The 14,198-nt window shown below is 38.9% G+C and overlaps 1 protein-coding gene across 4 annotated transcripts in view; it reads right to left on the reverse strand.

Moving 5' to 3' along the window:
• The window catches only part of GATB (glutamyl-tRNA amidotransferase subunit B), a 57,997-nt gene extending 47,636 nt beyond the window's left edge, over positions 1–10,361 (reverse strand). For 2 of the 4 annotated variants that reach the window (XM_065692717.1, XM_065692708.1), the window contains exons 1-2: positions 10,199–10,360; positions 8,139–8,289 (exon numbers count right to left, since the gene is read on the reverse strand). In XM_065692717.1, coding sequence (XP_065548789.1) covers positions 8,139–8,289; positions 10,199–10,335 — 288 coding nt within the window. In that variant the 5' untranslated portion in view covers positions 10,336–10,360. Of the gene's footprint in view, positions 1–8,138; positions 8,290–10,198 lie in introns of all 4 variants that reach the window. The other 2 variants (XM_065692737.1, XM_065692728.1) reach the window with 2 other exon arrangements.
• Between the last annotated feature and the right edge of the window lie 3,837 nt (positions 10,362–14,198).

Consider the following 14,198-nt stretch of genomic DNA (forward strand, 5'->3'; position numbering starts at 1 on the left):
TTTTTCGTGTCTCAGATACCATCATCAGTGGCTAAAAACAAATAAACTTCTACCATACATGCAGAACTGGTTCCAAGCAGGAGAACCCTTAGGGAAGACAGAACCATGTAATAGTGGTAGTTCATGATATCCATAACCAACCTCTGTGTTTCTATGTTGTTAACATCAAAAAGTTCAGTATCTCTCTTAACACCCATGGCCTCCACGCTAACAGCAGTTTTCTGAGGTGGACCTTCTCAGACCTTTTCTCCCACACTAAGCTCCACAAAAAAAGGATTAAAAAGGCTTTTAAACAACACCTGTCTTCTTCAATATAATCTTGATTGTTTAACTTGTTAAATAGAGAAAATTCAGAGCACTTGAACAAAATAGAGTTTATAGACCAACTCCTGCCCTCTTGATCCTTGCAGATGGGCCTTTGCTTGTCAAGCCTTGGTGAGGGCCAGCTCTGTGCTTTTCTGCGTTGTAACAAATTCTGACAATCTGACCACATACCAGTGTGTATCAAACTGACCATCATTTTCTATCGCAGAATCACAAAATCACAGAATACTTTGGATTGGATTTCTAAGTCTTGGCTACCTGCTCTCTCTTCCCTCTTGCAATCTTTGGGTGTCTGAAAGCCTACACTAAACACACTAAAATCTTCCAGCCCTTGCTCTGATTCTCTCATTCATTCTCTCTCATTCTATTTGCCATCTCCTGAAACACCATTATTTGTTTCCCAGAGAGGCAGCCATCTTTCCATTGCTGACTCAGATCTCTTAAGAGAGCACAACATACAAATCAAGAGTAAACAAGAAGTACTTGATCAAACATAGAAACAAGAATATATTAATTCAGGAAAAGAACAGGAGACATAATGCAACAAGTCTTGCAAAAAGCTATTAAGAAATCAAGCCAAAATTATCTGCTTTGTAATGAAGTTGTTCTGGAACAGCAGAACCAACAAAGACTGGTTTCCCATAAACAGTTGCTTTAGTTTGCTTTACTTAAGCAGTAACCTCAACACTCTTTCCTCCATGATTCCCCAACTTCTCATTCACCAAACATCTCAAATAGAGTATAAGAAGTGTCACAGGTATCTGAATAGCAGTGTCCAAATAAAGCTGAGATCAGTGGAGAGACTTAACTGCCAATTGCCTCTTCATGTGCTTGCTAATATATTCACAAAAACCCCTACAAATCTAATTTTTTGAGGCTAATTTGGTTGAACTTGGCAGAACTAGAGTTTCTGTACAGAAAACAACAGTTGCAGTGGCAAAATGTACATATGTAACTAAGAAACACCAGTTGCAGAAGGCTACATAATCCTCACAAAATCATATATAGTCATATTTAAGGTGGCTGATAATCAGAGAGAAGACAAAGAAATAAATTCATTTTACCCCAGGAACCAATTACAGCCTAATTGCATCAAGATAAGTTTCAAACAAAATACATAAACCTGGCAGATATGCAACATTACACACAAGACAGCTAACCATGAAGGGAACAAACTCAGTCTACAATTATCCGTCATTACTGTTGGACAATGTTTCCCTAAATACCTTTCAATGAAAAAACTCAGCAAAGAAAAAAAAATAGTTAAGAAAAACAAAGAAGCAAATGTCAGTTCACTAAGTTAAAATGCCAAGAAATTGGTAAAACCATGATTGTTACATGCTTAACAGAGTGGTGCTTTCATACACATATATACAATATACTACCTTGGATTTCCACAAAGGGAGTCACCTGGAACCAGACTGTTTTTCTACAAGCTGACAGAAAATACTTAGAATCATAGAATAGCTAGGGCTAGAAAAAACCTCAAGATCATGTAGTTCTAACCCCCCTGCCATGGGCAGGGACACCTCACACTAGACCGTCGCCCAAGGCTCTGTCCAGCCTGGCCTTGAACGCTGCCAGAAATGAAGCATTCACAACTTCCCTGGGAAACCCATTCCAGTGCCTCACCAGCCTCACAGTAAAGAACTTCTTCCTTATATCTAACCTGAAATTCCCCTGTTTCAGTTTGAATCCATTACCCCTTGTCCTATCACTACAGTGCCTGATGAAGAGGAATTAATTCAATCAAACATTAAGGATGCCAAAGCACATACAGTGATTGATAACAGAAGTAATAAAAATTTGAGCCAGAAAATCCACTCATGGTTCAAATTTTAAATAAAGAAATTCTCAGTCCACTAAGAAAAACTATGGAAAAATAAGATAGTATGTGTTTTGGCAGCCATTTCAGACTGAATCCAGAAAGAGGTGACACTGATCTAACCTGGTTTTCATGTAATGGTTGTGCTGTCCAGAAGTATCAACGATGGCACAGTAACTTCAGTAACAGAACTGTGTGAAATAAAGGAGATACTGCAAACTCTTGCTCCCCACTAAGAAGCAGAAAAATATCTGCTAGAGCAAAAGGTAAAGCAATAAAAACAAAACCAAAAGGAGATAAGAGAAAATATATCGCTAATATTGCTGCTGCATTGAAGAATATAATAAAATAGGTGATAACAAGATGTTTTATCAACTCAATGCCATTCTAGGTGGCAAGTTTACATCAGCTAGAGGGACCTGTTAAGGATGTACAGGAAAACCAACAAGAACAACAAAGAGAGCTCAATACTTACCGAGGTGCTAAGGAGACAAAGCCCTACAGGAATTGTTAGCCTTGACAAAAAGATTAAAACACCCAGAATGAGTGTCAGAACTTCTACAAATAAACAACACATAGCAAAAAGCAAGAGAAAACCTTACAGGGGACTCCTTCAAAGCTTGAGAGAAGAGCAACAAATGTCACCAAATACATCAAAGCACAAAAACAGAGGCGTCTATAGAAAAATGGCATTTACAGTTAACTATGAAATAAAGTTGGGCTGAGCAACAGCAGTAACTGAGGAAGTATAACACTTCTCAGACCCCAGTGAAAAGGCCTGGTTCCAGAGGTAACCCTGGGACTGTGAAAGATCCTTTGAATGAGAAAGAAATTCAAGAAGAAACAACCTGTGCCGTAACACAGCCCTGAAAGTCACCTCCCTCATCTTACAAGGGCCTCTCCTTACCAGTACAACAGCACTGACCTGATTAATAGCTTGAAATTATGCAGGTAGGCTTTAATCCATCAAGCACTCAGAAATGTAAGGGATTATGAACTGCAAAGGCATTCTCAGAGAGAAATGGTTTGAAAGCCTACTTTCCTCCTGTAAGTTGGTTTTTTTTTTCTTTTTTCTTTTTTTGTCTAAATTACGTGGAATTTGCTTTTTAGAGGCTTACTGAGACTGCAAGTCCAACAAGCTGGGACTGTGTGAGCAACAAAAACTGTTAACCACTGATGATACAATGTATGTTGCAAACCAAAATATTATCAGGAAAAAAAGGACTGCAACAGAAAGGTACCACTAATTTGTAAGACAGTATCTCCTTTTTCACCCCTAAATACAATTACTACAGTTTCACTGAGAGAAGTAACAGGCAGTTAAAGTGAACAATGACGTAAGTAAATGGTTTAAAATAATCAGGAACTCACTTTTTCTTCAGGCACTGCCACTAATTTATTTTTAGAGAGCTCATGGATACAACAACCGAGGCATCACACGGCCTCAAAGAAAAGAAGAAAATGTATATAATGGAAGCTAAACCAACATGCATATGAAGATAAGAAGACTGTCCAGTTCCATAAGAAACATGTGTTCAATTGAAAATGTAGTTAGCAAAAGTCATGCTAAGAAGCAGGTTTTTTGCAAATTTAAGCAGTACAAGAACAGAGTAAATTCATACGCATGCCAGCAGGAATGTCAAAACAAAACTGAAATCACAAGTTAGTAAAGCAGCTGTTGCAATCACCAGATTTAACAGACATAAGATATAAAAAAAAAAAAAACAACTAGTTTCAAACTGTAAAGTATAAATTCTGGTCTTAAATGCTGTTTCTGTTCCAGTATGTATAGCTGACAGACAGATCCAGCAAAATCTCATACAAACCTCTTGGTGCCTTCAAAAGCAAATGCATCAGGTAAATTCTGTATATTAATAACATTTAAAATTAATCATGAAATCTGATAATCTAACACACAAGACATCTGGAAAAAGACCAGGTGTCTGCCACTGCCAAGGACAGATATGTCCATATAAGAAAGGGACCTTCTAAAGCACCCTCTACACACCAAAGCTGGATATTATTACCCTTGTCATGTTCCTGGGCAGCCATCTCAACAGCACAGCATTGCAAGGTGGTGAAGGCAACAGAACAATACACATGCTCTCTGCTGCTGTGCAGTGTTGCAGTGACATTCATCAACTTTGGAGAAGCCAGAGTTTGGAGCTCAAGTTGCCAGAGGGGCAATACCAGAAGGCACAAGAGCCAGTGGCTGTTCTAGCCCTGCTGTCTTCCATGAAAAGGCATATCAGGTTACCCAGTTGCCATCACATAGGTGAGAGAACATATAGTAGGACCAAAATGCTTCCTTCTACACTATTTACAGACAGAAAGCCAAAGAAATTTAAAACAAGAGGATATGAAAATCTCAGTACAGGACAGCAGCAATGAGTTAGCTGACAAGCCCTCAAGGATGTCCAGTGGAACAGGAAAAAATCACGTATTAATATAAAATCACGCATCTCATGATATTCTACAGCAGTGTTCCACAGAGATCTTACTCTGTTTCTTCTGAGGTCAGAAGTTATTTACCTTTTCCTCATTAGAAACAGCCTGATCATTACCAAGTGTTTCAAAAATTCTATCTTAAAGAAAAAACCAAACAACCAAAAAATAGATGCTATTCACACTGTGAAGAGAATGAAATTCAAAGGCATGAGAAGGTATCAGAATTTTCAAAATACTTAAGACTGTAGGGCTGACATTCAATTCAAATCTTATTAATTTAAACCTTGGTTATGTAAATCCCAGATTATTTCTTTGTACACTTGCCTACAAAGGATTGCCTACAATAGGATGAGGCTTTCACTTTAGTCATGCAGGAGACAAACGCAAAACGTGCATCTTTTGGTGTGATTAGCCACAAAGACTAAGCACAGACAAGAAGGTTTCAGACTTTAGCTAATAAATCTTACCATCTTATTTCTGTGGCTGAACTATAATTAACCTCAATCATGAGAACAGACAATCATGGATTCTCCTTCTGTGAGCCCAGTATTATCTTTATAGCCTTTATAAAGATTCACAGAATTTTCAAAGAGGATAAATCAGACTGGGAATTCAACCACCTTTATGGATCCTCAGAAGAGTTTTAGATAAAGCTGCATGCACGATGCACTATGTGCCACCACGTGTGGCTAAAATTTCCTTTATAACAGGTCTACTGAAGACAGGAAGCTAATTGCCAAGGAAGATCAGGAAGATCAGGAAGATCATTGCCAAGTCCATTTACCAGGTAAAAAACACCCAGGCCTTGGCACACTTCATTACACAAATTGTAATGTTTGTAGTCCAAAGTAACCTGAGTAAGATGCTATCTGGTCTAGTAGTGAGAGGCTCCATCACCACAGCCCACAAAAAAGTGTGCAGAGCAGCACAGGATGAGTCTCACTACTTCAAAATCTATTTTCACAATCAAAGCTTTGCCACATATTTTTTTTCTGTCTCGTGCCAAACAGCAGTGCACCTGCATAGCTATTTTTGCCTGTAGCTGTCTCTCAGAGGCACATTAGAATAGAAGCATAGTGAAATGGCCATGACACTGACAGTGTGATGGTCCTTCTAAGGCCTACTTGCAGCAGAAGCATAAAATAAGCTGTATTACAGCGCTGGAAGAAAATACAAAGAGGAAAGAAAAGGCTAAATACATTCAGCTAGTTTTCTCTCTCCTGCACAAAGGCTCAAGCCCACACTCATTAATGAGCCACAAATGTACAGCAACCGCAGTAGTTCCCTTTAGCACCATTCTTTCTGGTCCCATTGTGAGTCAGCAAATTCTAGCACGGTTGTCTATCACAACCATCTCATGGCCTCACAGTAAATTTAAGTCCCTATGACAGTGAAAACTCTCCCTATAGTTCTCTGTTCATATCAGCAGTTACTTGCTGCTATAGACAGCACAACTACCGTACTAAAATTTTGCTCCTTTTTTTTTTTCCTTCATTTCTCAAGAGTCAAAAAGAAAGGCCAAATATTCACCTAAAGAGACTTATTAGGCAATAATCTTAACATCTGTTAAACTGGTTTTGGTTGGGTTTTTTTACAAATACTCGGAAATTTTTAAAAACTACCATCTTTCAAAATCACCAAAATCCAATTCTATTTCAGATACTATTGTCGCGTACAAACACATACAGTGATTTCAAGAAAACAAGCCACACTGATTGATTCCAGAACACACACTGGTCTCTAACATTCACTCCTGTGCAACAAGAACAAGGGGAAAATAAAATTATGATTACTGAATGGATTTCCTATCACATTCCAACATGCTAGAACATGTATTTTGTAACATTTGCTTTCAATTCTATTTTCACCAGTGCTACAGTGAGAAAAATCTTTTTTCTCTTTGTATAAAATAAAGTAGCTGGGAGAAGCTAACATAGTATCACTACTTATTAACCTAGCCATTCTGCTTTTTGCTTCTTACATGCAGTTAATATACTCTACCAAAGCCCACATGTGCTGGGCTTTTCTTACAAAGGTCATACCAAGCCTCATTTTTAAAGCAGTTTAACAGAGGAAAAGGCCAAATAAAAATACTCCCAGATAAATAGTTATGTACATAAGAATGAAACTCTTTATAAATACTCATTTTTGTTCCATGAAGAACAGTTTTTCTACTTGACTGAAGACAAGCAATTTACAAGGATTTTTGCGCATTAACAGAACATTAAGTAGAAGATCTAAAACCAAAATCTTAAGCCCTTTTAAATGTTGTGACTATTGACTCCCTAACCTAGTCCTGTCCCCAAACGGAAGAATCTCATTTTACATGTTTAAGTCTAACTAGACTCTTCTAAAATCAAACAATTGCATAAGATTCCCATTCCCTCTGGAAAATTTTCACACAGTCTGAAACTCAGCCCTAAATTACTACTGAGACCAGAGTGAAGCCCAAATTCTACCAACATGTAACCTTCACTTAGATTTCAAAACTTCTCAAACATGGAATAAATATCTTAACTAATTTCTCTTTTTAAGGATCATATGTCATACATACATCAAGACTTAAGAAAACCAGTCATAAGTTAATTCTCAATTCCAGAATATTATTTAAGGCTGTATTATGGTGATGAAAAACTTCCAGTACATTAAAGAGTTAATACATACCTGCAGCTGGAATTCAAACCTCCACTCTCAGTGAAATACTTTTTCATTAAATAATTTGAACCCATTATAGTCTCTGCATGCTTGTTGAATGAGGCAAAGCTAAGTCTATTCAATATTTATTGTCACTGTATAGTAAAAGCTTATACTTTTAAAACTATTATTTTTATATTAAGCTTGTTAGATTCCCAGAAAATTCTACAGCAGCACTGCCATAGCCATCACAGTTATAATTCAGCTGTGACTTCAAAAATTTACTATGTTGTCACTAAGAAATCTCATTGCTAAGTGTCAACTAGCTATTCTGAGTTATTGGTCCACAATGTCTCACAGAGATAAGATTTTGTTTTGCTAATAATTGTTTTGCTCTGGAAATAGGAATGGCTGACACTTCCCTAAATCACAGACTTACTACTTAGGAAGCAAAGTACCTCCATAGCAAGACATTCCAAACAGCAAATGACAGCTACATAAACAAACATATGGGAAAGTAACATCAAATGGCCACTTCGAAATCTAAGATGTTCTTCTCTCATAGGATTTTAAGTATCTCTTATATTTAAGGAATTTCCTGTATGACATACTAACAAAATTTCTCTGGCCTCAGAGAAATACCACAATTCATTCAGCATTTTGAAGTGACACTCCTTGTTTTTCTTTTCCTTTGCAGAGTATATCAAGTATCTGTGGTGATAACTAGGGAATGAGTAATCTGAAAAGAAATAGTACTAGAAATCTTACGTTATCAAACAACCAGAAAATAGAAAAATATGTAAAAGTAGTTCTATAGTCAATTCTTGGGAAGAACAAAATATTGGAAATATACTCAGAAGTTGTCTGACATCAATCCTACTCTAAATTAAGTTGAAGCATAACTTACTGGTAAAGTTCCTGGTAAAGAAGCATCAAAGAAAGATACCGCAGAGTTAGGAGGTGCTGCAAACTGGACTTCGGATCCAGAGAAGAGTTTTGAGTTGGAACTGATCTGTGCATGAATTTCCAGACCAACAACTGGTACCCATGGAGCAGGACTGAAAAGGAAAGAGAAGAGAAATAAAATTTAAATAAAGAGGACATTAAACACCATAAACGTCTAAAAACACAAGAATTAAAAACTTTTCATTTATGCTTTTAATAAAAATTAAATTGTAATTGTAAAAAATGTAAATGATGTTGTAAATACATCTAATTTATGGCAATGGCAGAAATTGTACTGCAATACTGGAGAACTGAGAAACTGAGAGTGACAATATACAGAGGGAACTGTACAGCAAAGTGTCTTCCTTATATACAGAAAAAAATGCCATAAAAAAGAAACATAATGGTCTGAAACTTTTAACTTTTCCTTACATGAGAAATCTTAAGAGAAAGAGGCAAACTTGCATGCTGGATGAACCCTAATTTGGTATCTCGTGAAAATCACAATATCATCATAAATATGTATTACTTCTTCGGTAGTTTGATAAACCTCCAAAAATCAGTAGCATAGTAAATTATGTATTCTTTGTCAGCTAGTCGCATGCTAGGAAAGGTGGCTCTTCAGAGCAGTGTTAGTAGCGTATTAGCATAAACATTAGTAATCTGGTAATAGAGAAATCATCATTTCAGCTAGAGAGCTACTGTTCTCTGAAATAGTCCAGAGAATAAAGCTTCTCCATATCATCTGAAAAGTAATTGCAGTTCTCACATCCATAGCCTTTATATGGACAAGAGAAAAAGGTCACCTTCACAGTATGAATTGCCTGACAGTTTCTGTAAGTAATTATATGGCCTTGTACAAATGAAGTGGCACAAATAATATTTCAGTGATGAAATCACATTTCTATGTCAGACTACTTCAGCAGTACAAGTACCCAGATAGCTATAGGAGATAAGCAAGCTATTGAAAAACATCAAACAAATACATCAAGTACAGTGTTCCCTTCAAAGGTGAACATAATACATTGCCAAAATTTTACTTCTCTGTCTGCCCTCCAACAGCTGAGGACATCCCCATAAACACCAAACTACTGATGCTACTTAGATCACTGATTTAGGAAGAAAAATATTATCATAAAGGATTATGGTTCAGATGTTTTAAGGAGTTAATGTATCTCCTTTTACTGAAACATAGTATTTTCTTTGGTGATTTCAACTATTCATAAAATTGCCTCAAGGCTTAGGAAAAAAAGTTTGAGGGGGTTGTTTGTTTTTTAAATTTTGGAGACAAATTTATTTTATTGCTTCCTGCATTCTTTAGAAATTCATCCCCATCACATCACAGCATTAAATTACATTTTTCACTTAATCAGCATGTTGGCTTACACTCTGATAAAAGGACTCAAGGACTGATGCACAAATCTATCAACAACACTCATGAGAACCCTGGAGTTCCTTGCCTTGTTTGCTCAAGGTTTACATTTATTTGTGTATCTAAAGACTCAGCAGCATACTTCTGCCCCTTTCCACACAACTTCATTAGATGATCAGCTGCACAGAGAAACCTGAATCTCACCAGAGAACATGAAAACTTGTACAAGCTGTAACTTCCAGTTGTGGGAGAAAGAAAATGCTCTACCAGGCACACTGCCAAGGTTTCACAATTCTCCACTGGAAGAGAAAGCCTCTTTGGACCAGAATAACCCTTCAAAAATACTTATGCAGATCGGTACATGTTGATTATGCTCCAAACACATGAATGTTAACGCTTCCCAATTCGCTTGCATCGCGTCTGGCTCCTACCACATGTCAAAGGAACACAGCACTACCACTAAGACAAACACTGGCGGGCGTTCAGGAGGAAGGTAACATAAACGCGTGCGGAGAAGGCCCTGCCATCCTGCTCTCGTACCCAAACCCAGCGGTCCGAAACCACCTGCAGCTACACGCTGAGGAGAGCGGGATGCCCCGGCTAAGAGGCACCTCCACCGGCCCGTCTCCCGCGCCCTCCCGACACCATACCCGCTCTTCCCCGCCGGCACGGCCACGCCTCTCACGCTACCGGCAACAGCGCGCTGCCCGCGGGAGGCGGAACCTCCAGCTCCACGCTGCCATACCCAACACCAAACCCCACCACACCCCCGGACAGCCGCAGCCATTTTGCTTTCTCCCCGCCGAGGGTCTTTCGCAGCGCCCCCTGGGAAATGCAGTCCTATGCCCGACGGCTGCGCAGAGCGGCAGGTGGCGGTGGACTACAACTCCCGACAAGCCCTGCTACCGGCTCCTTCGCTGGCGGGGCGGGGCGGGACGGGGCGAGGCGGGGCGTGCTCCTATGCACCGCCTGAGGAGGGCGGTCGAGGCAGGCGGGTTGGGTGTAATATGTGCCGCTGGGGGCTCTGGGGAGGTAAAGGGTCTGCAAAAGGTTCTGTTGCCTTTTTAGGGTAGAGCTGGGGAGTCAGCTCTTTCCATACACTTCGCCTTCTCTACTAGGTGCTGTGTGAAGTCTGAGTCCATGCGGGTTAAGGTGAACGTAGGACTTTTGCCCCTCACCTTTGCTGTGGAAGGGCCTCCCCTGACTTCACGGCTCAGTGTAATGGCGATTTGTTACCAGGCAGGTGTAAGTCCTCATGCACAGCTCTCTTGCTTACCTTCTCCTAGAGAGGTGTTGCCGCAGGCACCTGAAAACACGTTAGTGTGGGACACAACAGCACTACAATTGGAGGAGTTGATACTTGGTCTGCAGGTGCTCTGCCTATCCTGAGAAAACCAACACTTGGCCTAGAAATGCTGGAGCAAGAGACAGTAATTGCATTTGTGGCTTTCATTTAGCTGTTCAAAACGTTTTAGGCTCAGGTCCTCCAAGGGGATGTGTATGATTTTCCTATGGGTTCCCACTGATAAGAAATCATCTGCTATTTTAAGAAGGTGTTTTTGCAAATCTTTGAAGTGAAATGATATGGTAACATGCAGTTGAAATCTTGGCTCTTACAGCTCTGTGTATGCAGACCAGCAAGGTCCAGTCTCTGCAGGGCTGGGGGTGTTAGTGGCGTACAAATACATGGTAATAAAGAGAGCTGTCCAGGGCATATGCAAACATCTTAAATGCTGTTTATGCAGCTACATTAAACAGACAATAGAAATAGCAACCTTCTGTTCTAAGCCACAGGCCTGTGGAGCTTAAATGGGAATGTACATTATCTGATGCTTATGTCATCCTTGCTCTATGTCAGCTACTGCTAATAGAAGCTAATCGGTTACAAACTTATGAGTAAGACTGATTTTTTCCAGCAGAGGACGGTGGTGCATATAAGCGTTTGACAGTATCTTGCAACCTTTATACCCTCTTGTCTTCCCAAGCTCAAATATATTTGAGATGCTGAGTGGTTCAAAGTCATGTAGAAGATAATTTATCCAACTAAGAAAATGTTTTATAATGGTTTTTACTTAGCACTATTTTTTAAATATATGTATAATTTAAATTAGTTAAATTAATGCAAAGTTCTTTATAAGAAGAGCTAGTTGAAAGATAACTTCAGCAGACACTGATCTACAGTTACTTGTACAATATAGCTTAGTTTAATTACCTTGTCATATTCCTATTCTTGGGGAATATCGCTGCCTTGTACTTAAAAGTGTGACCAAGACAAAATTCTTTCTAGTAAAGAAGAACTAGCCACAAGCCATCTTGGACATGTTGAGAAAAATGAAAGAACATTGGCGTGACCCTTTTCCTTCTCTTCTGTTATGGACCTCGTCACATATGAGACAACCTGATGTAAAGCTTGTATAGCAGTCTTCAAGCCAATGGAATAGGTAAGAGTTTCTGAAAATTCTGGTATGAAGAAAACGCCATTGTCTTCTGGATTTATTGGGAGCCCATGTAGTGGATTGTAACAAAGAATGCGTTTCAGGCTGAAGCTTTAGTATATGATTGTTATTTTGGCAACAGTTTTATTCCTTTAACAATTGTCCTCCATGAACCTTGGATTTCATTATGATTTCATACTTTGTAGGGATTGATAGATCATTTCAACTCAGCTATGAGGATAGCCTAAGAATATAGCACTAAAATGTTTTTACTGGTATAAAAATGATAAGTTTTGGATTGTTTTAGTTTCTTTTAAGTCCGTTCTCCTGATGTAATAAAAGATTTCGTAAATAATCACTAAGAAGTTAAAACCTCATGAATGTTAAAATCATGTTACTTAAAGCCTTACTCTGCCTTCTGCCCTTTGTGAGTGGACAACACAGCAGGGTTGAAATCTACTTTCGGCATCCCAAACTGGATCATCTTTTAGCTGTGTGGGTGTTGTCTTACATAGACAGGAGGATTGGAAAGTGCCATTGTTCATGATTTAAATTGTCTCAGTGCTATTTTAATTCCTTTCCCAGGAAAAAAAAAAAAAAAAGGAACAACTATTAGAAAGACCTTTTTCTTTGCAGCCCTATGCCAATAACCAGGTAGGTAATAAATGAAAGCTCACGCATCCATATACAGGAAGCTGATCAATCACAGACAAGCAGAGAATAATTGCCTTTCCCAGCAGCTTGCTTTGAAGTAGGAAAGGCTACATATTTGTTCCTTATATACCCTGGGCAGCAGCCTCTACTTTGCAGTGTGTTTATACATCATGCTGTGGCCTGGAATAGGAAAGTATCTCCAGCACTGCATAAAGTTTTGTATGATGATAGTTCACTACTAACTATGTAGATTTCTGTCTTAGAGAGGGTAGACCCAGGGGGCAGTTTGCCAAGTCCGAGTTTCTTATTACTGCAGGAATTTAACCAATGCCTGAGAGGAAATTGGAATTTTATAGAAGACAAAAACCAAACAGCATATCATTTAAGCCATAAACATGCAGTCTGTCCCAATTATTTGCAAGAGGATCTGCTTGAATTTCACTTTATAGGATCTGAGTTCTAAACTCTGCTTTCTTGCAAGCATGTTTAGCACACATACTTAGTCCTTCTGTGGACTGTGAGATCTCCTTTTGGTATAGCAGGGAATGAGGTATTCAGACTGGGGTGTTAGATGCCTCACAGGTTGCCTGCAGTGTCTTATTTCAGCATGTGAAATAAGGAACAAGAGAGTTCCTCTGGATTTTGATTTTGAAGCAGAGGGTATGGCTTTTAGAAGAGTAGATCTGTAGTCTGCCACGTAATCAGACATTGCCCTACAGGGAAGAGTAATGAAGAGGATTGTTAAGTTTGGAAGCAAACTATCGTAAGGGATGTTTTCAAACTTTCAGGCCCCTAAGATTGCTGGTGTACTTTGAAATACTTTTTTTTTTTCTCTACAGGTATAAAGTAAATCTTCTTCTTTTTCTGCAACTTTCAACTAATAAAGACAGTGATTTTCAGCCTGGACTACTGATTCAATGTGTCTATCTACCAGTAGTAGGAGTTGGCAAATACAAGAAAGTGTACCTGGTCTTGCAGATTGGAAAAGGGTATTTCTCTTGACCACAGGAGACAGTAGCGAGCTGATAGAGCTGCCTTTTATGAGCTGCTGTACATGTGTGTGTGCATGCAGTGATATACTGGGTGATATGGAGGGCCTCATGGTTTGAGAGATCTTGTATTAAAGTATGTTTATGTACAAAATGGCATCAATGTCTATTGACAGGCAGGTAGTGCCATTTTATTTCATAAAAGTGCTTTTACTCATGAATTGAAGATAAATGCTAGACTTACCTAGAACGAACTACCACAATAAATATGTGTGCACAAGCAGTTTCTGTAAACACTAATGGAAATATAAAAGTAACACATAGGTACTGATATTGCTGCAGAAGGTGAATTCACTGTTCCTTGGAGGCTGTGTTGTGAGGAGAGAACCTGTATCTTTGGTTGAGCCATGAGAAGCCCTTATACTATGGCTCTTGTGTACTGGTTTTCACATGGCACGGCTTGCCTGGGGATGCTGCAATGAGCAAGTGATTGCACCTGTGATTTGAATCAGGTGTTGGCTGTCTTGAAAACTAGCACTTGGGTACGTTGAACCTCCTTGTGTCTCAGGACA

The sequence above is a fragment of the Lathamus discolor genome, chromosome 1 (genome assembly GCF_037157495.1).
Source record: "Lathamus discolor isolate bLatDis1 chromosome 1, bLatDis1.hap1, whole genome shotgun sequence".
Lineage (NCBI taxonomy): Eukaryota > Metazoa > Chordata > Aves > Psittaciformes > Psittacidae > Lathamus > Lathamus discolor.